Raw genomic sequence first — 22,494 nt, forward strand, 5'->3', positions numbered from 1 at the left:
GGGGCTCCTCCCCTGACTGGCGGGTGTTAGGATGTCGGGGTGGGGCCAGGCTGAGGGTCGGGGCCTTCGGAGCTGAATGGCCCCCTCCCTGCCAGGTGATGGCGTTTCCTGGCCTGAGCCCGAGCCGCGAAGCCTTCCTCACCGCTGCCGAGTTCGGGACGCAGGAACTGGGCCGGCCCGCCCAACTGCGGCTGCAGGTGTACCGGGCGGGGCGCAGAGCAGGTGGGACCCCGTCCTGGCAGCGGGACTCGGGGGGCGTGAATGGCCTCTCTGCTCTGTTGCATCTTGTCGATTTGTTGCCCACTGGGCTGGTCTCCAGCCTCAGGGTGGACATAGTGGGGCCAGGAGACGCCAGTTCATGCAGGGCATGCCAAGGACAGTGGCTCTGGAGGGGAGCGTGCTGGGGCTGGGGTCAGACGGGGAGAGGAGAGGTGCTGGGGGCTGGGGACACTGGCTGGCAGGACCCCGTCTCCTAGCAGGGTGTCCCTGTGGTCTGTAAGCACACTGGGGCCCCCAATATCCCTCCTTTCCTTGTAGGGGCCCCAGAAAACAGCAGCGAGCCCCAGGGTAGGTCCCTGGAAAACAGGACTGAGCTGGCCCCTGTGTGTGCACCAGAAGGGCCCCTGTGCCCCCAAGCCAATGTCTGCCTCCCTCTGGACACCCCCTGCCACCCTGGGGCCTGTGCCAACGGATCCATGCCAGGGCCAGGCCTCCCTGGGGTCTCCTACGTGCTGTGGAAAGAGTTCCTCTTCTCCGTGCCTGCGGGCCCCGCCACCCAGTACTCGGTGCGTATCTCTGGCCCCTGCTTCCTGCCTCCCTCCACCCCCGAGGCCCCGGCTTCCCGTCACACAGACCAAATACAGTCCCTTCGGCCAAGCCATCCAGTCCCCTGCGGCCTGCTGCTGCCTCAGTAGTGCCCTCCTCCCCTGCCCCCACCCCAGGGCCTTTGCACTTGCTCTCTGGGCATGGCTGGTCAGCGTCCGGCAGAGGCCCCGCCCCTGTCCAGGCAGCCCACCCCTCCTGTGTCCTCTCTGTCCTGTGCCCCATCCGTCCCTGCCCTGATCGCCTTGGAGGCCCCTGGGAAGCCGGGTGCTCCAAGGAACCGAGGAACGTGGAGGCCCCTGTGGGGAGTGACTCAGTGCCCCTTCCCGTATTGAGGACGCAACCCGGCCCTGCCGCCTTCTCCCGCAGGTCCCATTCCATGGCCAGGACATCACCCTGCTCCCCGGTGATCTCGTCATCTTGCAGCACGACGCGGGGCCGGGCACCCTCCTGCGCTGCCCCCCGGCGCTCAGCTTCCCAGGCTCCGAGGCTTCGTATTTCTCTGCCAATGCCTCAGCCTGGCTCGCCCACCTGCCTGCCCAGCTGGAGGCGGCCCCGGCTGGCCCCGCCTGTGCCCTGCGGTTGCTGGCCGCCACAGAGCGGCTCACCCCTCTGCTGGGCCTGGGCCCCAACCCGGGGCTGCGGCGGCCGGGGCGTTATGAGGTCAGGGCCACAGTGGGCAACAGTGTATCCAGGCACAACCTGACTTGCATCTTCGACGTCCTCTCCCCAGTGGCCGGGCTTCGGGCCATCTACCCGGCCCCCCAGGACGGCCGCCTCTACGTGCCCACCAGTGGGTCGCCCCTGGTACTGCAGGTGGACTCGGGCACCAATGCCACCGCCGAGGCCCGCTGGCCCGGGGGCAATGCCAGCGCGCCCTTTGAGGCTGCCTGCCCAGCCGCTGTGGCCACCCTGGCGCCTGGCTGCGCCCAGGAGGCCAATGGCAGCCTGTTTTCCATGCTGACGCTGCCCAGGCTCCGCGAGGGCGAGCACGAGGTGGAGGTGGTGGTGGAGAACGGGGCCGGCCGGGCCAACCTCAGCCTGCTGGTGATGGCGGAAGAGCCCATCCGCGGGCTCCGTGCCACACCCAGCCCCGAGGCCCGCGTGCTGCAGGGCGTCTTGGTGGTGAGTGGGGTCCCTGCCCCGCCGAGATGCGGCTCCCAGTGGAGGGCCACCCGTCCCCATCCTGGAGCGTGCCTAGCCGCTGGGACACTGGGCCTGGTGTTGGGTCCTGGGCAGGCCCCTGCGGGTGGCCCTGCGCGCAGAAAATGGCTCGTCCATCCCCGAGTGACGGGAGAGTCACCTCCGGAACAGTTGTTTTGAAAACACTTCTTTCTCCCACGTTTCCTGAGCCTGCTTTTGAGCTCTTCACCTGCCTTCGACCGCCCTGTTCCTGGGTGTGTTTTGAGACCCCCACTGGGGTCTCACCAGGTGAACTGAGCCCTTTCTAAGGTTGGGGCCCACTGCCGCCCGGCCGCTGTCGGGCTGCGCCTGTGCTCTGGGTGCCCGTCTTGCACACGGGCCATTGTGCAGTTGCGTCCCGTCTTCCTTGCTTACACCTGTCGGGTGACGCAGGGGAGCGTCCAGAACCACGAGGCCCGTGGGGACACACGTGCCTCCCGAGTGGGAGCCTGGGATGGGGGTGCAGGCTGTGGTGGGTTGGCCTCTGGTCTTGGGCACTGGGCCTCCGAGGTACAGAGAGGTTGGTGTGTGGCCAGGCCTGGGCTCAGCCCTGTATGGTATGACGACCTCCATGGCTGAAAGGGAAGCCCACAGACAGCCGTGTCCAGGCGGGTGGACCTGGGCTGGGGGCAGCGTCCGTCCCCCAGGGACCTTGGCCTGGGACAGGCCGTGGCCCGCTCACGTGGCGCCCTTCTGCAGAGGCGGGTGGACCTGGGCTGGGGGCAGCGTCCGTCCCCCAGGGACCTTGGCCTGGGACAGGCCGTGGCCCGCTCACGTGGCGCCCTTCTGCAGAGGTACAGTCCCGCGGTGGAGGCCGGCTCGGACGTGGTCTTCCGCTGGACCATCGACGACAAGCAGTCCCTGACCTTCCACAACGTGGTCTTCAACGTCATCTACCAGAGCGCAGCAGTCTTCAAGCTCTCGGTGGGTCGGGGTCTCGGGCGCAGGGGTGGGAGGGGCGGGGCGTGGGGAGAGCGGGGCGTGGGGGGGGCGGGGGCAGGACCCAGGGCGTGGGGTGGGGCGTGGGGCGGGGCGCGGCACTGCTCACCTGTGCTTTCTGCTCCGCTCTGCTCCCGAGGACCCCGTGGCAGCGGTGGGTGAGTGCGGGGCTTGGGGGGCTCTGTCCACACTGCTTCGCGGCTGGCGGGCGGCCTGCTCACTGCTGCCTGTGTCCACAGCTGACGGCTTCCAACCATGTGAGCAGCGTCAGCGCGCACTTCAACGTCACCGTGGAGCCGATGCAGCGGATGCGGGGCCTGTGCGTGTCAGCAGTGCCGCCCGTGCTGGCCCCCAACGGCACGCTGGCGCTGGCCGCCCACGTGCTGGTGGACTCAGCTGTGGAGGTGGCTTTCCTGTGAGTGCAGCGTCTCCCCCAGCCCCCACCTCCCTGCCAGAACGTGCTGGGGACACGGGCCCTTCGGAGGGGCCGCATCAGGGCGGTGGTTCCCGGGAAGGGGGCTGCAGCCGGGCCAGCGGGCACTGCAGGGGTGCAGTGGGCCCTCCCCAGGCTGCTCACCGCCTGCTCCCTGCCCTGGCAGGTGGACTTTTGGGGACGGGCAGCAGGCGGTCGGCCAGTTCAAGCCTCCGTACGACTCGTTCGAGGTCCCAGACCCCACAGTGGCCCAGGTGCTGGTGGAGCACAACACCTCGCACACCTACACCTTCCCAGGTAAGGGCTGCCTCCCGCCCTCACGGCCTGTAGCTTGGGCGCGCTCTGCCCTGGGACAGCGCCTCCCTGGGGGGTTGTCCCTGGGTCCTGCCTCCAGAATGCAGCCGGGCTGATGGCCTGGGGCCCCTGCTAGCGTGAAGAAGGGAGGTGAGGGGGGATTGGGCCTCAGAGACCCGTGATGCGAGTCTGCCAGCCAGAAACAGACCCCTTCTGTCCCTCCTGTTCCCCTCCCCTGAGCCTTTTCTGGGGGAGAAGGGGAGATCCTTCTAAGTCGCTTCTGAAGTCCCAGAAGCCTCACACAGAAGTGTAAACAGCCTGTGATCCTGGCCCTGCACCCGCCCGTCACCCAAGGGCATTTGCACCTGAGTTGCCCTTCACCTCTTTCTGCCTCGCCCTGTGTGGAGAGCACACTCTGCCTGGGGCCCTGTTTGCCCCGTGGCCCCGCCAACAGCCCAGGGGCTGGGGTGGGCGGGTTGTGAGTGGGGTGGCAGCGCTGGCTTGGCCACATCCCCACTCGGGGCCTGTCCACCAGGTGAGTACAGCCTGACCCTGCTTGTGTCCACCGCCTTCGAGAACCTGACGCAGCAGGTGCCTGTCAGCGTGCGTGCTGCCCTGCCTGCCGTGGCTGTGGCTGTGGGCAGCCAGGTCCTGGTGGCTGGCCGGCCCGTTGCCTTCTTCCCGCGCCCGCTTCCGTCGCCGGGCGGTGTCCTCTACACGTGGGACTTCGGGGATGGCTCCCCAGCTGTCACCCAGCCCCAGCCAGAGGTCAACCACACATTCGCCTTGAGGGGCACGTACCGTGTCCGCCTGGAGGTCAACAACACAGTAAGCCACACGGTGGCGGACGTCAGCGTCCGCGTCTTCGAGGAGCTCTGCGGCCTGACGGTGAGCCTGAGCCCCGCCGTAGAGCAGGGTGTGCCCACGGTGGTCAGCGCTGCCCTGGATTCCGGTGACAATGTCACATGGACTTTCGACATGGGGGACGGCACGGTGCTCACGGGCCCCGAGGCCACGGTGGAGCATGTGTACCGGCGGGCGCAGAACTGCACGGTGACGGTGAGCGCGTCCAGCCCTGCCGGCCACCTGGCCCGCAGCCTGCCTGTGCACGTCTTCGTCCTGGAGGTGCTGTGGATCGAGCCGGTGGCCTGCATCGCCTCCCAGCCGCACGCCCGCCTCACGGCCCATGTCACCGGGGACCCTGCCCACTACGTCTTTGACTGGACTTTCGGGGACGGTTCACCCAATGTCAGCATCCAGGGGGACCCGACCGTGACGCACAGCTTTACGCACAGCGGCACGTTCCCGCTGGCGCTGGTGCTGTCGAGCCGCGTGAACAGAGCACACTACTTCAGCAGCGTCTGCGTGGAGCCTGAGCTGGGCAACGTCACCCTGCAGCCCGAGAGGCAGTTCGTGCGGCTTGGGGACGAGGCCCGCCTGGTGGCCCACGCCTGGCCCCCCTTCCCCTACCGCTACACCTGGGACTTCGGCGCCGAGGATGGCGCCACCCACGTCGGGGGCCCCGAGGCCACGTTCACCTACCGGCTCGCGGGCTCCTACCTTGTGACAGTCACCGCGGCCAACAACATCTCGGCCACCAATGACTCGGCGCTGGTGGAGGTACAGGAGCCCATGGAGGTCACGGGCATCAGGGTCAATAGCTCCCATGCTCTGGAGCTACAGCAGCCCTACCTGTTCTCCGCTGTGGGCCGTGGGCACCCTGCCAGCTACCTGTGGGAGCTGGGGGATGGCAGGCAGCTGCAGGGCCCCACGGTCACTCATGCCTACAGCAGCACAGGCTGCTTCCAAGTCAGGGTGGCCGGCTGGAACGAGGTGAGCCGGGGGGAGGCCCGGCTGAATGTGACTGTACAGCGGCGCGTGCGGGGGCTCAGCCTGAACGCCAGCCGCACAGTGGTGCCCCTCAACGGCAGCGTGAGCTTCAGCACTGTGCTGGAGGCCGGCAGCGATGTGCACTACTCCTGGGTCCTCTGCGACCGCTGCACACCCATCCCCGGGGGCCCTACCATCTCTTACACTTTCCGCTCTGTGGGCACCTTCAACATCATCGTCACAGCCGAGAACGAGGTGGGCGCCGCCCAAGACAGCATCTTCGTCTATGTCCTGCAGCACATCGAGGGGCTGCAGGTGGTGGGCGGCGGCTGCTGCTTCCCCACCAACCGCACGCTGCAGCTGCAGGCTGTGGTGCGCGATGGCACCAACATCTCCTACAGCTGGGCCGCTCAGCGCGACGGTGGCCCCACCCTGGCCGGCAGCGGCAAAGCCTTCTCGCTCACCGTGCTTGAGGCCGGCACCTACCACGTCCAGCTGCGGGCCACCAACATGCTGGGCAGCGCCTCAGCCAACTGCACGGTGGACTTTGTGGAGCCGGTGGGGTGGCTGGCCGTCACTGCCTCCCCGAACCCAGCTGCCGTTAACACAAGTGTCACCCTCTGGGCCGAGCTGGCTGGGGGCAGCAGCGTCACTTACAGCTGGTCCCTGGAGGAAGGGCTGTGCTGGGAGACCCGGGAGCCTTCCACCACCCTCATCTTCCCCAGCCCCGGCCTATGCCTGGTCACAGTAGTGGCCAAGAACCAGCTGGGCTTGGCCAATGCCACCGTGGAGGTGGTTGTGCAGGTGCCCGTTGGCGGCCTCAGCATCCAGGCCAGGGAATTGGACGGCGGCTTCGTGGTGGCCGGTTCCACAGTGCCTTTCTGGGGGCAGCTGGCCGTGGGGACTGACGTGAGCTGGCGCTGGGCTGTGCCAGGTGGCAGCAGGCAGGGCCAGCACATCACTGTGGTCCTCCCTGATGCCGGCCCGGTCTCAATCCAGCTCAATGCTTCCAATGCGGTCAGCTGGGTCACGGCCACGCACAACCTCACGGTGCAGGAGCCCATCGTGGGCCTGGTGCTGTGGGCCAGCAGGAAGGTGGTGGAGCCTGGGCAGCCGGTGCACTTTCAGATCTTGCTGGCCGCTGGCTCGGCCGTCCGCTTCCTCCTGCAGGTCGGCGGGGGCGGCCTCGAGGTGCTGCCCACGCCCCACTTTTCCCGCAGCTTCCCCCGGGTCGGGGACTACACGGTGAGCGTGCACGCCGAGAACCGTGTAAGCCGGGCGCAGGCCCAGGTGCGCATCTCGGTGCTGGAGGCTGTGGGTGGGCTGCAGGTGCCCGACTGCTGCGGGCCGGCCATCGCCACAGGCGCTGAGCGGAACTTCAGCGCCCGCGTGCAGCGGGGCTCCCGCGTCGCCTACGCCTGGTACTTCTCGCTGCAGAAGGTGCAGGGGGACTCGCTGGTTATTCTGTCAGGCCGTGACGTCACCTACACCCCTGTGGCCGCGGGGCTGCTGGAGATCCACGTGCGCGCCTTCAATGAGCTGGGCGGTGTGAACTGCACGCTGCTGGTGGAGGTGCAGGACGCCATCCAGCACGTGGCGCTGCGCGGCCCCCGCTGCTTTGCCAACCGCTCCGCCCACTTTGAGGCGGCCACCAGCCCCAGTCCCCGGCGCGTGTCCTACCACTGGGACTTCGGGGATGGGGCCCCGGTGGAGGACACAGAGGGGCCCTGGGCGGTGCACTCCTACCTGCAGCCCGGGGACTACCCCGTGCAGGTGAACGCCTCCAACCTGGTGAGCTTCTTCGTGGCGCAGGCCACGGTCACCGTCCACGTGCTGGCCTGCAGGGAGCCCGCGGTGGACGTGGCCCTGCCGCCGCAGGTACTCATGCGGCGCTCCCAGCGCAACTACCTGGAGGCCCACGTGGACCTGCGGGACTGCGTCACCTACCAGACCGAGTACCGCTGGGAGGTGTACCGCGCCACCAGCTGCCAGCGGCCTGGGCGCACAGCCCGGGTGGCCCTGCCCGGTGTGGACGTGAGCCGGCCCCAGCTGGTGGTGCCGCGGCTTGCGCTGCCCGTGGGCCACTACTGCTTTGTGTTCGTGGTGTCGTTCGGGGACACCCCGCTGGCCCGGAGCATCCAGGCCAACGTGACGGTGGCCCCCGAGCGTCTAGTGCCCATCGTGGAGGGCGGCTCCTCCCGCGTGTGGTCAGACTCTCAGGACCTGGTGCTGGACGGGAGCAAGTCCTACGACCCCAACCTGGAGGATGGCGACCAGACACCCCTCAGCTTCCACTGGGCCTGCGTGGCCGCAACGCAGGTCAGCCACGGGGGCACGCGTCCTCCCCACCCCGCGCGGGGCGTCTGCGTGATGAGCCCAGCAAGCCTGGGCTCCGAGTGCCCGGTGAAGGGCGGGGGGGTGGAGAGTTGGACCACAGTTGGGGGTAGGGGGTCTTGCTGCTGCAGGCCAGAGCAGCTCTGGGGTCTCACCCCCACCCCCCGTTATGGGCTGCAGAGCGAGACCGGTGGGTGTGCGCTGAACTTCGGGCCCCGCGGGAGCAGCGTGGTCACCATCCCTCGGGAGCGCCTGCGTGCTGGCGTGGAGTACACCTTCAACCTGACCGTGTGGAAGGCCGGCCGCAAGGAGGAGGTCACCAGCCAAACGGTGGGTGCTACTGCGGCCCAGCCTTGGAGAGCCCTCGGCCCTGAGACGGGTGCAGCTGGCAAGGCGGAGCCCACGCAGTGCCCAGCTCCCGTTCCCAAGTGGTTTTTTTACGTTTTGGGGGCTTTGGAAGTCATCGGTCTTGAGTTGTCACTCCTCTCGATGCCATTTCTGTTTAATAAGACTGCCCTCGGCTTGGCTTCTCTCCAGAAAGGCCGTATAGGCGCAGGAAGCCTCAAGGCACAGCCCTAGGCCGTCCCCTCCTGGCACATGGGGGCCCCTCCCGGAATGGGGAGGCCTGGCCTCACGTGCATGGCGCAGTCTCTGTCCCTGAGCACTGTACCCCACCGGCTGTGATGGGAGCCAGTGCACCAGGCCCTGCTGGTGCCTGGGATGGGGTGCATCCCCTGTGCCAGGGGGGTGCCAGGCCTCCGCCCGGCGGGGGTCCTGCCCAGAGGGGCCATCTGGGGCTGTGTGCCAGGGACCCCCCAGAGTGCACAGCAGCGGGGCGCTTGGACGGAGCCATACCTGGCTCGCTGTCGTCCCTGCACGGATGTGTGCACTCGCTCACGCCTTCCTGCCTCTGCTTCTCCATCCACTTGTGTCTGGGCGCCTGTCGGGGGCCCTGGGGGCTGCAGAAACCAAGTCCTCGTGGTCTGTGCTCCTCAAATCCCCTCCCCCAGCTTGGGAGTCACAAAACCACACAGAGTCCTGGGTGAGGGCTGGGCCTGAGAGGAGCCTTGGCAGGTGGCGCCTGCAGGGGAGGAGGCACAGGAGGGCTGGGGCACAACAGGGTCTGCTGCTGCCCTCCGCCTGGGCAGACGGGAGGGTCTGATGTCAAGCAGAGCCCACGCAGGTGGCAGGCCCCTCACCCCGACGGCTTCCAGGTGCTGGTCCGCAGCGGCCGGGTGCCCATTGTATCCCTGGAGTGCGTGTCCTGCAAGGCGCAGGCGGTGTACGCAGTGAGCCGCAGCTCCTATGTGTACCTGGAGGGCCGCTGTGACAACTGCGACGGGGGCTTGGAGCATGGGGTGAGTGGGAAGGGGCTGGGGGCGCTGGGTGGTCCTGGGGGAGACCCTCCCCCAAGCACCGTGGTCTCCGTGCCCCCCTCAGCTGTGGGCTGCGCGCAGCTTCAGCAACGAGACGCTGGTGCTGGACGCGACGACCACATCCACGGGCAGCACGGGCATGCGGCTGGTGGTGCGGCGGGGCGTGCTGCGCGACGGCGAGGGCTACACCTTCACGCTGACCGTGCTGGGCCGCTCAGGCCAGGAGCAGGGCTGTGCCTCCATCCGCCTGGCGCCCAACCGCCCGCCGCGAGGCGGCTCCTGCCGCCTCTTCCCCGTGGAGGACGTGCGTGCGCTCACCACCAAGCTGCACTTCGAGTGCACGGGTGAGTACGGCCGGCCGTGGGGTGGGCAGGCCGGGCGGGGACCCCGCTGACACCCTGGGCCCACAGGCTGGCAGGACGCGGAGGACGCGGGGGCGCCGCTGGTGTACGCCCTGCAGCTGCGGCGCTGCCGCCAGGGCCACTGCGAGGAGTTCTGCGTCTACAAGGGCAGCCTCGCCTCCTATGGGGCCGTGCTGCCGCCTGGCTTCGCGCCCCACTTCGTGGTGGGCCTGGCTGTGCTGGTGCAGGACCAGCTGGGGGCCGCCGTGGTCGCCCTCAACAGGTGAGCCCGTGCCCACAGAGCCAGCCCGCCGGCCAGGGGTCAGGGGAGGGCCCAGCCCCTTTCACGCCCCGCCTCTGCCCTTAGGTCTCTGACCATCACCCTGCCAGACCCCCCCGGGGACCCTGCTGACGGCCCCCTGGACCTCACGGGCTGGCTGCATAGCCTGGCGGGGAGCACGCTGCCGGGGCTGCTGCGGCAGGCCGACCCCCAGCACGTCATGGAGTACTCACTGGCGCTCATCGCTGTGCTCAACGAGGTGGGCAAGACCCCCCCATGCCAGGCGACCCCCACCCAGGTCCTGGGAAGCCCCTTTTGACGGTGTCTGGCCGGCGCTGCCCGCTGACGGCCCTGTGCCCGCAGTACGAGCAGACCTTGCCTGTGCTGGCGGAGCCGGACCCCAGGCAGGAGCTGCGTGCCCAGATACGCAAGAACATCACGGAGACGCTGGTGTCCCTGCGGGTCAACACGGTGGACGACATCCAGCAGGTGGCAGCCGCGCTGGCCCAGTGCACGGTAGGGCAGACCCAGCCCCACAGCAGCCCGGCCCCCACATCCCGAGAGCTCCCTTCCTAGCCAAGCCTGCACGGCTGCATGCCCCCAGGGCGGCCCCCAGGGCTCTGGGCACAAGAAGCACCCGGGGAGGGCGGGTGGGGGGGTGGGCAGCGCGGAGTGGAGACGCTGTTCTGTGCTCCACCCCGGGCCTGTGGTCCCCACCCCGTTGCCCAGGAGTCAGTGGCCAGGCTGGGCTGGGCTCTGTTCTGATGGGGGCATGGTGTCAGGGGAGGCCGGTGGCTGTTGCTGAGGCCTCAGGAGGGTAGTGCGGGATCTCTGCACTGGCCGTGGTCACCAACTGCTCTGTAGCTGGCTCGGGTGTGTGAGGGGCCAGGATGGCTAGTGGGGCCACGCAACCTTGAACTTGGCCTGCATGTGGGGAAGGGTCACTGAGGGGCTTCTGGGAGAGAGACTGGGGGTGGAGGCGTGTTCAGTGTGGATCCTGCAGAACACAGCGGGAAGGGTGCTTCGGAATGGCCAGTGGAGGCAGGGAGCCCCCTGCAAAGGCTGCGCTAAGGGCAGGGTGAGCGGGGCGAGCCCCACCTGGCCTGGCCAGCTGGCTGGACGCAGTGTGGGTGCCCTGCAGGTGTCCAGCCGGGAGCTCGTGTGCCGCTCATGCCTGAAGAAGACGCTGCACAGGCTGGAAGACATGATGCGTATCCTGCAGGCGGAGACCGCCACGGGCGCGGGGACGCCTACCACCATCGCAGACAGCATCCTCAACATCACAGGTGCGCCGCCCCGCCGACCTCTGCCCCCTCCTCTCCCTTGACCCCTCCCACAATCCCTCCCCTCACTTGCCTCCCCCCACCTCCTCTGCCACCCACAGGCGACCTCATCCATGTGGCCAGCTCAGACGTGCAGGGCCCACAGCCCTCGGAGCTGGGGGCGGAACCGCCCTCCCTGCTGGTGGCATCCAGGGCCTACCAGCTGTCGTCTGCCCTCGTGGGCATTCTCACACGCTCCCGCGTGCTCAACGAGGAGCCCCTGACACTGGCAGGCGAGGAGATCCTGGCGCAGGGCAAGCGCTCGGACCCACGGAGCCTGCTGTGCCAGGGTGACGTCCCGGGCCCCGGCTGCCACTTCTCCATCCCCGAAGCCTTCAGCGCAGCCCTGCCCAACCTCAGCGACGTGGTGCAGCTCATCCTGCTTGTGGACTCCAACCCCTTCCCCTTTGGCTACATCAGCAACTACACCGTCTCCACCAAGGTGGCCTCCATGGCCTTCCAGACGCAGGCCGGCGCCCAGATCCCTATCAGGCAGCTGGCCTCGGAGCGCGCCATCACTGTGAAGGTGCCCAACAACTCGGACCAGGCTGCCCAGGACCAGTGCGTCCCTGCCGGCTCCACCGTCATCCAGCCCCGGGCCTCGGTCAGCGTTGTGGTCACCCCTGAGAACAGCAACCCCGAGGCGGGGCTGCACCTGCAGCTCACCTTCACAGTGCTGGACGGTGCGTGGCCAGCGGGGCCCTTGGTGGGCGGCCTCCTCCTCTCTGCACCCGACTCATGTGGGGCTGCAGGGTGGCCAGCTAAACCTGTGTTTCTCACAGGCACCCCCAACTTGTGGCCTGTGTTAAGGCTTGTGTCCTGCTTCATGGGGCTCTAGGGGCCTGGCCAGAGGGCCACAGGGGTGGGCTCCCAGGGCGTGTGGGCTGCCCGGGCAGGGGTCTGAGCTTGCCCATGCCGCCTGCCCACAGAACAGTACCTGCCGGACGAGCCCGAGCCCTTCCTGGCTGCCTACCTGCACTCAGAGCCCCGGCCTAACGAGTACAACTGCTCAGCCAGCAAGAAGATCAGCCTGGAGGCCCTGGCGGGTGGCGACCACAGGCCCTACACCTTCTTCATCGCCCCGGGGTGCGGTGCGCAGCGGCCTCGGCGGGTGGGCTCCCCGTGGTGGGAGCGGCGGGGCGGGGCTGGGTGGGGCGGGGCCTGGCCGTGACACGCCCCCCTCCAGGTCCCGCGACTTGGGCGCGAGCTACCACCTGAACCTGAGCAGCCACTTCCGCTGGTCGGCGCTGGCGGTGTCCGTGGGCCTGTACACGTCGCTCTGCCAGTACTTCAGCGAGGAGCACATGGCATGGCGCTCGGAGGGGCTGGTGCCCCTGGAGGAGACCTCGCCCCGCGAGGCCGTCTGTCTCACCCGCCACCTCACCGCCTTCGGTGCCAGCCTCTTCGTGCCCGCCAGCCGCATTGAGTTCACCTTCCCCGTGAGTGGCGCCGCGCCCGCACGGAAGGGGGCCCAGTGCCGTGGTGCGCGGCCTCGGGGCTGACGGGCCTGTCTCCCCAGGAGCCGGCCTCCGGCATCAACCACGTCGTCCTGCTGACCTGCGCCGTGTGCCTGCTGACCTACGCAGTCATGGCCGTGATCCTGCGTAAGCTGGACCAGCTGGACGTCCGCCGGGTCCGCGCCATCCCGTTCTGCGGGAAGGGGGGCCGCTTCAAGTACGAGATCCTGGTCAAGACTGGCTGGGGCCGGGGCTCAGGTGAGGGGCTTCCGGCGGGGCAGGTTCACACACAGTGGCCTGTGGGCATGCAGTCCCACTGGCATGCACAGGTGGGCAGGATCAGCCAGGCCATCGACCGTGTGGTGGTTTAGTCGCTAAGTGGCCCCATGGACTGTAGCCTGCTAGGCTCCTCTGTCCATGGGATTCTCCAGGTGAGAATACTGGAGTGGGTTGCCATTCCCTTCTCCTGGGGATCTTCCCGACCCAGGGATCGACCCGGGTCTCCTACATTGCAGGCGTATTCTTTACTGACTGAGCCAGCAGGGAAGCCCATTGATTACTAAACGGTAGCAGGTCGTCCGGGTGAAATGTTGTGAATTTCACAATGTCTCTAACTCTCTGACCATCAGTTATAGCCATCAGAGAAGCAGGTTGGCATGGGGTCAGTACTGCGCGACATACACGTTGGACGCTGAGATCAGGCATCTTATTTCTTTGTGGGAAACTGAGCAAGTAGTCTGAGCGGTGTTCCCATCGGTGAGCGCCGCCTTAGGGGCGTCCTTGTGTTTCGGCCAGAGGTCACTTTACTGCGCACATTGTCCACGCTCCTGCTGTGAAGCACCTCTGAGAGCTCGTCTCATGTGAAGAAGCGTTTGCCGTATTGGTTGCTCCGCGGTGTCTTCATCCTTTTTGTTGCAACCAGTGTCCTTGCTCATGTCGGCCACTCGTTGCCACTGGCGGCGTTTTTAGGGCCTGGGGCGGCGGCAGGAGCTGCACAGTTGGCTAGGTCTTCAGTTACGCGTTTGCCTTTAATTTAAAGCGCATTTTTTTGGTACCAGTTTTCATCTCTTTGCTGTGCTTTCGTCTTTATCACCGGGTCCCCTCTCTTGTTAGGAAAGTGTTTATTTTCTTAAATTTTTATGTGTTTATCCTGAAGCTGCCCCAGGTCTTGGTTGCTGTGTGGGCTTTCTCTAGTGGTGCGGGTGCTCCTCTCTGGCTGCAGAGCACAGGCTCCTGGCACTGACTCAACACTGCAGCTCGTGGGCTCTAGAGCCCGGGCTTCGTCACTGAGGCGCCCGGGCCGAGTTGTCCCACCGCATGTGGAATCTTCCAGGACCAGGGATCGAACTTGTGTCCCCTTCATTGCAAGGCAGATTTTTACCAATGGACCGCCAAGGAAGTCCGGGGAAATTTTCATTTCTGAAGTGTGTTTCTGTTCCCTTCTGTGACATTCATAAAATGTCGTGTGGGTTTATCGTGGCCGACACGGGGGCGAGACCACGTGCGCCTGGTGGTTTGTGTGAGACAGGTGCGCAGGGACTGGTCAGCAGCAGGCTCTAGAAGGGGTGGTGTCACCAGTCAGCACCAGCATATGGGTCTCTTATTCGTGCAGCAGACTGCGGGCTGGCAGCCATGCTTCTGTCCCATGTGGTCACTCGCAGTTAATGCTCCACCGCCACCGGGGCCGTTTATGGAACAGTTTGAGGGCCTGAGATCGGGCCTTGCCTGTTGAAGGGAGATCAACAGGCAGACGTGCCGGGGTCAGCATCCGTGGACAGAAACCCAGAGTTGCGCCCCTGTCCGCCTGTGCTCCAGGGACCACGGCTCACGTGGGCATCATGCTGTATGGGGCAGATGGCCGCAGCGGCCACCGACACCTGGATGGGGATGGAGCCTTCCAGCGCAACAGCCTGGACGTCTTCCAGATTGCCACCCCGCACAGCCTGGGCCGCCTGTGGAAGATCCGTGTGTGGCACGACAACAAAGGTGGGGCCCACTGCCCGCCCATTGCCTGCCCTGCACACCCACAGCCCGCCGGCCCTGACTGCCCACTGCCCGCCCTGCCCTGTCTGCCCCACCTGCCTACCACCCGCTGGCCCTGACCGACTGCCTACCGCCCGCTGGCCCTGACTGCCCACCGGCCCTGACCACCTGCCTGCTCTCACAGGGCTGAGCCCCGCCTGGTTCCTGCAGCACGTCATCGTCCGGGACCTGCAGAGCGCCCGCAGCACCTTCTTCCTGGTCAACGACTGGCTGTCGGTGGAGATGGAGGCCAACGGGGGCCTGGTGGAGAAGGAGGTGCTGGCTGCAAGTAAGACCCCTCCTGGCAGCCGCAGCAAAACAAACCAATGCCTGGCCTGGGGTCTCCTGAAGCCCGCCTGTCCCCCTCAGGCGATGCGGCGCTGTGGCGGTTCCAGCGCCTCCTGGTGGCCGAGCTGCAGCGCGGCTTCTTCGACAAGCACGTCTGGCTCTCCATGTGGGACCGGCCACCTCGGAGCCGCTTCACGCGCATGCAGCGCGCCACGTGCTGCGTCCTCCTCGTCGGCCTCTTCCTGGGTGCTAATGCCGTGTGGTACGGGGCTGTGGGGGACAGCGCCCACAGGTGCGTGCTGTGGCGCCCACCCGCCTGCCTTGGCACCCCCCCCCACCCCCCCCCCTCAAGCCAGCCCATGTGTCCTCTCCCGCAGCCAGGGCCCTGTGTCCAGCCTGGCCCCGCTGAGCCTGGACACCGTCGCTGTTGGCCTGGTGTCCAGCCTGGTCGTCTACCCCGTCTACCTGGCCATCCTGTTCCTCTTCCGCATGTCCCGGAGCAAGGTGGGTGCGTGGGGCTCCTGAGCATGGCCGGGCTGTCCAGGAGGGCCAGAAGGGGTCAGCACCTAGAACACGTCAAAGTCAGGCATGAACGGGCCCTGTGAGCTGCCGATGCCCGTGCCTCAGATCACTGAGCAGGCAGGGACGGGCTCCCTGGATGACAGGCCGCAGGTTCTGAGAAAAACCAACCCGAGGACAAAGTCTGAGCAGACCCCGGGCCAGCGCGGCAGTGGGAGGTCACTTAAAACCTCCAAGAACAGCCCAGGTGGCCTCACTGGTGAGTCTCCCGAGCGGTCATGGAAAGAGCAGCACCAGTCCCACATGGGCTCGATAAAACCTGACGGGCGCCTCCTGACTCTTCCCTGAGGCCAGAGCCAGACAGAGACCTCACGCAGCGCTCAGCAAAGGCTACACGCCTCGGCCAGCAGCCTGGTAGGGTCGTCCTTGTCTCTGTGTGGCCATCCACGGTTACGCTGATTCAAGTTAGATACAACTCCAGCTTCTGGGTCACAGGAGTCACTCCTGGCGCTCCATGTCGGCGGCACGTGGCAAGCGGCTCCTATGATGGAGTCTGTAGGTGTAGAGCGCACGTGTGGTTCTAGAAGGTTCTCAGGACAGCACTGCTGCAGACTCTGCTTGCCGGGGCGGGCACGCCTCCCCAAATGGGGCCCCAAGTTGTGTCCCGCTTACACCTGCCTCTCCCGCAGGTGGCAGGGGGCCCAAGCCCCACCCCCGCAGGCCCGCAGGCACTGGATGTGGACAGCTGCCTGGACTCGTCCATGCTGGACAGCTCCATGCTCGCCTTCCCAGGACTCGGTGGCGAGGTGCGGGCTCCCCGGGGCCTGCCCGGGTGGGGCGGCGGCCTGGGCACTCTGGGATCAGGCTCTCTATATCTTTCTCAACAGGCGTTTGCTGGACAAATGAAACAGGATTTATTTCTGGAGGATTCTAAAAGGTGGGGTCCCTAAAGAAAGCATGAGCTGTTTCTTGTGTGGGTCAGATGTGCCTCGCGAGGGTTGCGTTGTGTGTCCTCATCCATGTCGTGGGCGTCGCGTGTCCTCGTCCGTGACGTGGGTGTCGTGTGTCCTTGTCCATGTCGTGGGCGTCACATGTCCTCCTCCACGTGTTGTGTGGGTCACTTGTCCTCTTCCGTGTGTCCTGTGGGTTACATGTTCTCCTCCGTGTGTCCTGTGGGTCACATGTACTCATCCGTGTGTTACACGCCTGTCCTGGGAGCGTTTGCTTAGAGCCTTGTGACAGGACTTGGGTTGGGTGTGTGTGCAATCATGTGCCCGGGCACCCCTTGCTGACTGTTGCCTGCAGCCTGGTGTGCTGGCCATCCAGCGAAGGCACCCTCAGCTGGCCAGACTTGCTGAGTGACCCGTCTGTCATGGGCAGTGCCCTGCAGCGGCTGGCTCGGGGCCGGATGGGCCTCACGCCAGGCCCAGAGGAGGACAGTCTCTCCCTGGTCAGCCCTTCCTCGCCCGCCAAGTATTTCTCCGCTTCAGGTGCGCGGGGTAGGGAGGCACTGCCCAGGCCCCCAGGAGGGCTCTGGGCTGACCTGTCCTGCCCCCTACAGATGAGAACCTGATCCGGCAGATCCTGGCTGAAGGGGCCGGCAGCCTGGCCCCCACCCAGGACACGCAGGGAGAAACGGACCTGCTCGCTGGCCTGTGAGTGCCGGGTTCCAGGGGCAGTGGTGGGGAGGTGCAGTGCTGTGGGGCAACAGCTGCTGGAACGGTGGCAGGAAGGACGGGTGTTGGTCCCAGTACTGTGAGGCGAGCACCCCCGAGCAGCCAGCAGGCCCGGCACCCTCTGCCTGGCCTGGGGTGGCGTCCTCTTTCCACAGAGGCCAGAGGGGGCTGGTTGTGCCCCTGAGCAGTATGCCGCTGACGGGCGAGTACCTCCATCTTGCCTCAGGTGCAGTGCCCCTGGCGAGAAGACCCAGCCTGCGATGCTGCGGAGCCCGGGGGACATGAGGCTGCCCAGCCCAGGCCTGACGTGGGAACAGCCCCCGCCAGCCAGGCTCCCCAGGACAGGTGCGCGCCCAAGTCCCAGGACAGCCTCCCGCTCTTCTGAGCTGCTGCTGACCCATCTGTCTGCCTTCCTAGGGCTGGTGGAGGGTCTGCGGAAGCGGCTGCTGCCAGCCTGGTGTGCGCCCCTGGCCCACGGGCTCAGCCTGCTCCTGGTGGCCGTGGCCATGGGTGTGTCGGGGTGGGTCGGCGCCAGCTTCCCCCCCAGCGTGTCTGTCATGTGGCTCCTCTCAAGCGGCTCCAGCTTCCTGGCCTCGTTCCTCTGCTGGGAGCCGCTCAAGGTGAGAAGGGTGCAGGGGGCCACCCCGCCAGCCTCTGGCTGCCATGGGCCCCTCTGATGCCAGCCCTGGCCCAGGTCCTGCTGGAGGCGCTGTACTTCGCCCTGGTGGCCAAGCGGCTGCACCCCGATGAAGATGACACCCTAGTGGAGAGCCCGGCCGTGACACCCGTGAGCGAGCGTGTGCCCCGCGTGCGGCCGCCCCACGGCTTTGCGCTCTTCCTGGCGAAGGAGGAAGCCCGGAAGGTCAAGAGGCTGCACAGGATGCTGCGGGTGAGCTCGGGCCCCGTGCTGGCGCGTGGCCTCCCTTCCCGGCCTCCTGGCACAGGCAGCACCTTCCAGAAGGGCCCACCTTTCTCAAAAACCTCAATGCGCCCTCCTCCTGAGCACAGAAGGCCTTTCTGCGGGTGGTCTAGGGCTCTGCGGGCTCCGCCCCTCCTGTGACCTCCTCCTGCCCAGCCTCATGGGGCCCTGGTGTGGCTTCTTGGCCTTTGCAGACCATGTGTGCCCACAGGCCTGGCTCTCAGCACCAGCCTCTCTGGCTTTGGGCACTTTGCTGCCCAGTGTGTGGAAGCCATGCTCTGTCACAGGCTGCACCCATGGGGCGCCAGACTGGGTTTGGCTGACCCTAGGGCCATCCCTGCCCCCCAGGGCCTCCTGGTTTACATGTTCTTCCTGCTGGTGACACTGCTGGCCAACTACGGGGATACCTCGTGCCACAACCATGCCTACCGCCTGCAGAGCGCCATCAAGCAGGAGCTGGACAGCCAGGCCTTCCTGGCCATCACCCGGTACGGACGCCCTGTGTGCAGGCACAGGTCTGTCCTCCGGGCCAGGGTGGTGCTGACGCCAGCCAGGGTCCACCTCAACCCTGCCCTTGGTGCAGTGCAGCCCCTCGGGGGTGTTGGGAAGCGTCTCGATCCATTTCTGGTCATCAGAACTGGAGTGGGTGCTGCTGGCCATGGGGAGAGGACACAGGACAGGCCCAGCACAGCTTCACCAGCCCTGAGTGTCAGGAAGCCCAGGCCGTGCCGCCTCCTGTGGGCAGCACTGGCCGCCTCCCACTGACCCGGCCAGGACTGGTAGCAGTGCGCCCTGGGCCTCTCACCCCGGGGGGGCCGGGCTGTGAGGGACGGCCATGTGACCGACTCTGGGTCTGGGGTGGGCAGGTCTGACGAGTTTTGGCCATGGATGTCCCACGTTCTGCTCCCCTACATCCACGGGAACCAGTCCAGGCCGGAGCTGGGGCCCCCACGGCTGCGGCAGGTGCGGCTGCAGGAAGGTGAGTAGCTGAGGGGCGCCCTGGCACTTAGCCTAACTTGTTTCCAAAGGGAAGCCTTTGCCGGAGTCTGGATCCAACACCCCCAGCTGGGTGACGGCCTGCCTGGGTCTCCTGATGTGCAGACAGTGACACCTGCTTCCTGGGGTGCTGGGCGGGTTCAGTGAGCCCTGCCGAGCTTGGCCCGGAGGCTGGTGAACAGGCAGGGCCCTGAACCCTCTGCTTTCAGCGCTCTGCCCGCACCCGCCTGGCTCCAGGAACCCTGCGTGCTCAGCTGCCTCGAGTGGCTTCAGCACCAGTGACTATGGTGTTGGCTGGGGGAGTGCTGCTCTAAACAGCTCTGAGATCTGGGCCTACTCGGCGCCAGACTTGCTGGGGTGAGCCTGGAGGGCGGCCGGAGTGCCGGGGGCAGGGACAGCCCTTCAGAGGAGCTTGCTGGGGCACGGGCGCTGACGTCGCCCCTCCCTGCAGCGTGTGGTCCTGGGGCTCCTGTGCCGTGTACGACAGCGGGGGCTACGTGCAGGAGCTGGGTCCCAGCCTGGAGGAGAGCCGTGCACAGCTGGGCTTCCTGCAGCTGCACAACTGGATCGACAACAGGTGGGCCCCGCGCTCGGCCCCTCCGCCCGCTCCCTGCACGCGCCGCCCCGTCCCCACGACACCTGCTGCCCGAGCCCCTTTGGAGAGCACCGGCCTCTCCCAGCGCTGCCCCCTCCGACTCCTGGCCCCTGCCCGTGCCCTCCGCGCAGAAGCCGCGCCGTGTTTGTGGAGCTGACGCGCTACAGCCCAGCCGTGGGGCTGCACGCCGCCATCACGCTGCGCCTGGAGTTCCCGGCTGCCGGACACGCAGTGGCAGCGCTTAGCGTCCGCCCGTTCGCGCTGCGGCGGCTCAGCGCTGGCCTCTCGCTGCCGCTGCTCACCTCGGTAGGCCCCGCCCCGCCCTCCTTCCATGGACCTGACCCCGTCCTCCAGGGCCCGCCCCAGGGCCGTGGCCCCGCCCTCCACGGGCCTGACCCCGCCTCGGCTCCACCCCGCCCCACCAGGTGAGCCTGCTCCTGTTCGCGGTGTACTTCTCGGTGGCCGAGGTGCGTGCCTGGCGCAGGGAGGGGCGCGCGCGCGCCACACGGGCTGGGACCTGGGCGCGGTGGCTGCTGGTGGTGCTGACGGCAGCCGCGGCGCTGGTGCGTTTGGCCCAGCTGGGCGCCGCCGACCGCCAGTGGACCCGCTTCCTGCGCCGCCGCCCGCGCCGCTTCACCAGCTTCGAACAGGTGGCTCAACTGAGCGCCGTGGCTCGCGGCCTGACCGCCTCGCTGCTCTTCCTGCTCTTGGTCAAGGTGAGGGCTGAACCGGTGGGGTGGGGCGGACAGCGTTGGCAGGGTTAGTCGGCTGACGCCCTGTGTTCGCAGGCCGCCCAGCAGCTGCGCTTTGTGCGCCAGTGGTCGGTTTTTGGGAAGACACTGTGCCGGGCGCTGCCCGAGCTCGCGGGGGCAGCCTTAGGCCTGGTGGTACTCGCCGCAGCCTACGCGCAGCTTGCTATCCTGGTAGGTCCGGTGGGGGGCCGTGGGAAGGCGGCTGATCCCGGGCCCGCCCCTCACTCGTTTCCCCTCCCCCGCAGTTGGTTTCCTCCTGTGTGGACTCGCTTCGGAGCGCTGCCCAGGCCCTCCTGGTGCTGTGCCCTGGGACCGGGGTTCCTGCCCTGTGCCCTGCGGAGTCCTGGCGCCTGTCCCCCATGCTGTGCACGGGGCTCTGGGCTCTGCGTCTGTGGGGGGCTCTGAGGCTGGGGTCTGTTCTTCTGCGGTGGCGGTACCACACTCTGCGTGGGGAGCTGTACCGCCCTGCCTGGGAGCCGCAGGACTACGAGATGGTGGAGCTGTTCCTGCGCCGCCTGCGCCTCTGGATGGGCTTCAGCAAGGTCAAGGAGGTGGGTACGGCCCAGGGGGGGAGAGGGACGCACCCTGGGCCCAGCAGAGCCCAGGGCGCAGCCGGACTGACCGAGCCCCTGTGCCGCCCCCAGTTCCGCCACAAAGTCCGCTTTGAAGGGATGGAGCCGCTGCCCTCCCGCTCATCCCGGGGCTCCAAGGCTTCAACAGACGTGCCCCCACCCAGCGGGGGCTCTGATGCCTCCCGCCCCTCCACCTCCTCCAGCCAGCTGGAGGGGCTGAGCTTGGGCCTGGGCCGGCCGGGGCCTCGAGAGCTGGAGCCGGAGCCCTCCCGCCTCCATGCTGTGTTTGAGGCCCTACTCACCCAGTTTGATCGGCTCAACCAGGCCACAGAGGACGTCTATCAGCTGGAGCGGCGGCTGCAGTGCCTGCACGGCCGCAGGAGCAGTGCGCCCTTGGCCTCCCAGCCCCCAAGCCCCTCCCCAGGCCTGCGGCCCATCCTGCCCAGCCGCCTTGCCCGGGCCAGTCGAGGCATCGGCCTGTCTACAGGCCCCAGCAGAGCATCACTGCGGGCCAAAAACAAGATCCACCCCAGCAGCTCTTAGTGCCAGGGCCTCTGGGCTCCCCTCTCCCCAGGGCGCGCCCGTGGCTCCCCTCTGGCCCCTCGGAGCCAGAGCAGACACCGCTCAGTATTATCACCTTCTGCCACCCTCAGTCGCGGGCCAGGCAGAATAGCTGCACGCAGGTCCCCAGAGAGCAGGCAGGCTCTCTGTGGGCTTCAGCACTTTACAGAGGCCACGTGGCCAGCTCGGACCCAGGGTCCCCTCCCACTCCTGTGGGAGGACACAGCAGTGCTGGATGAGTGCCCGGCCTCAGACGCTATTTATTTCCCGAGTCCTCAGGTACAGCGGGCTGTGCCCGGCCCCCTCCTGGCTGATGTCTCCCCTGCCAAGGCCCCAGGCTCTGGGGAGGGGCCCGCACTCCTGTCGTCCTCCCCTAAGTTATTACCTCCTCCGTCCCTGCTCAGTGCACTCGCCTCCAGCTGCCGCCGTGTGTCTGTTGTAATTTATGTGGGGTTAAAATGTATATATTTTTGTATGTCGCTTTATTTTTCGATACAGCCAAGGGATCTGGTGGCTGAAGCAGCCTGTGCCCACTGTCACCCACATTGAAGGGGAGCTGGGACCGCCAGAGCTGTCCTTTTCTCCCCAGACACCTGCCCACCCAGCTGGAGGAGCAGCAGCTGCTTCTCAGATCCATGTCTGGCCTTGGCAGGTGCTGGGCAGAAAAGGCTTTTGGAGGGGAAAGCCCCCCAGGCCGGCCTTGCCACCACCATGGCCTTAGCCTCCTGTCTAGGCCTGCTGGTGTCGGGTCTGGGTGAGGGCTGGGACCCTAGAGCTGGTAGGGGTAAGATCTCTGCCCGGGGGCTGGCTCCCGGGCCGGGGGAGGTGAGCATGACCACATACACATGTGAGACTGTCTCAAGGGCAAGGCCCCAGCAGCAGCCTGGCAGGCCCCCTCCCCACTCCACTGGGCATGGCCGAAGCTACAGCCTAGATCCCACCCCCTAACCGACGAAGTCAAATAAACGAGTTGACTGACTGCTC

General features: G+C 67.0%; 1 protein-coding gene across 2 annotated transcripts in view; it reads left to right on the plus strand.

Annotated features, from left to right (window-relative positions):
- PKD1 (polycystin 1, transient receptor potential channel interacting) overlaps nucleotides 1-22,489 on the plus strand; it is a 39,481-nt gene extending 16,992 nt beyond the window's left edge. Inside the window, exons 9-46 of one of the 2 annotated variants that reach the window (XM_070362602.1) lie at nucleotides 96-222; nucleotides 538-785; nucleotides 1,192-1,947; nucleotides 2,797-2,928; nucleotides 3,183-3,358; nucleotides 3,543-3,673; nucleotides 4,206-7,819; nucleotides 8,015-8,164; nucleotides 9,049-9,192; nucleotides 9,275-9,554; nucleotides 9,621-9,834; nucleotides 9,919-10,090; nucleotides 10,195-10,347; nucleotides 10,973-11,117; nucleotides 11,216-11,836; nucleotides 12,083-12,239; nucleotides 12,340-12,592; nucleotides 12,673-12,868; nucleotides 14,426-14,596; nucleotides 14,778-14,921; nucleotides 15,002-15,212; nucleotides 15,298-15,424; nucleotides 16,129-16,245; nucleotides 16,327-16,376; nucleotides 16,745-16,929; nucleotides 17,001-17,094; nucleotides 17,342-17,460; nucleotides 17,533-17,735; nucleotides 17,810-18,004; nucleotides 18,383-18,522; nucleotides 18,901-19,013; nucleotides 19,240-19,387; nucleotides 19,482-19,607; nucleotides 19,757-19,931; nucleotides 20,051-20,341; nucleotides 20,414-20,548; nucleotides 20,623-20,928; nucleotides 21,022-22,489. In XM_070362602.1, the coding sequence (XP_070218703.1) occupies nucleotides 96-222; nucleotides 538-785; nucleotides 1,192-1,947; nucleotides 2,797-2,928; nucleotides 3,183-3,358; nucleotides 3,543-3,673; nucleotides 4,206-7,819; nucleotides 8,015-8,164; nucleotides 9,049-9,192; nucleotides 9,275-9,554; nucleotides 9,621-9,834; nucleotides 9,919-10,090; nucleotides 10,195-10,347; nucleotides 10,973-11,117; nucleotides 11,216-11,836; nucleotides 12,083-12,239; nucleotides 12,340-12,592; nucleotides 12,673-12,868; nucleotides 14,426-14,596; nucleotides 14,778-14,921; nucleotides 15,002-15,212; nucleotides 15,298-15,424; nucleotides 16,129-16,245; nucleotides 16,327-16,376; nucleotides 16,745-16,929; nucleotides 17,001-17,094; nucleotides 17,342-17,460; nucleotides 17,533-17,735; nucleotides 17,810-18,004; nucleotides 18,383-18,522; nucleotides 18,901-19,013; nucleotides 19,240-19,387; nucleotides 19,482-19,607; nucleotides 19,757-19,931; nucleotides 20,051-20,341; nucleotides 20,414-20,548; nucleotides 20,623-20,928; nucleotides 21,022-21,492 (11,190 nt within the window). In that variant the 3' untranslated portion in view covers nucleotides 21,493-22,489. Of the gene's footprint in view, nucleotides 1-95; nucleotides 223-537; nucleotides 786-1,191; nucleotides 1,948-2,796; nucleotides 2,929-3,182; nucleotides 3,359-3,542; nucleotides 3,674-4,205; nucleotides 7,820-8,014; nucleotides 8,165-9,048; nucleotides 9,193-9,274; nucleotides 9,555-9,620; nucleotides 9,835-9,918; nucleotides 10,091-10,194; nucleotides 10,348-10,972; nucleotides 11,118-11,215; nucleotides 11,837-12,082; nucleotides 12,240-12,339; nucleotides 12,593-12,672; nucleotides 12,869-14,425; nucleotides 14,597-14,777; nucleotides 14,922-15,001; nucleotides 15,213-15,297; nucleotides 15,425-16,128; nucleotides 16,246-16,326; nucleotides 16,377-16,744; nucleotides 16,930-17,000; nucleotides 17,095-17,341; nucleotides 17,461-17,532; nucleotides 17,736-17,809; nucleotides 18,005-18,382; nucleotides 18,523-18,900; nucleotides 19,014-19,239; nucleotides 19,388-19,481; nucleotides 19,608-19,756; nucleotides 19,932-20,050; nucleotides 20,342-20,413; nucleotides 20,549-20,622; nucleotides 20,929-21,021 lie in introns of those variants that run through there. The other variant, XM_070362603.1, reaches the window with a different exon arrangement.
- The last annotated feature ends 5 nt before the right edge of the window (nucleotides 22,490-22,494 follow it).

The sequence above is a fragment of the Bos mutus genome, chromosome 25, assembly GCF_027580195.1.
Source record: "Bos mutus isolate GX-2022 chromosome 25, NWIPB_WYAK_1.1, whole genome shotgun sequence".
NCBI lineage: Eukaryota > Metazoa > Chordata > Mammalia > Artiodactyla > Bovidae > Bos > Bos mutus.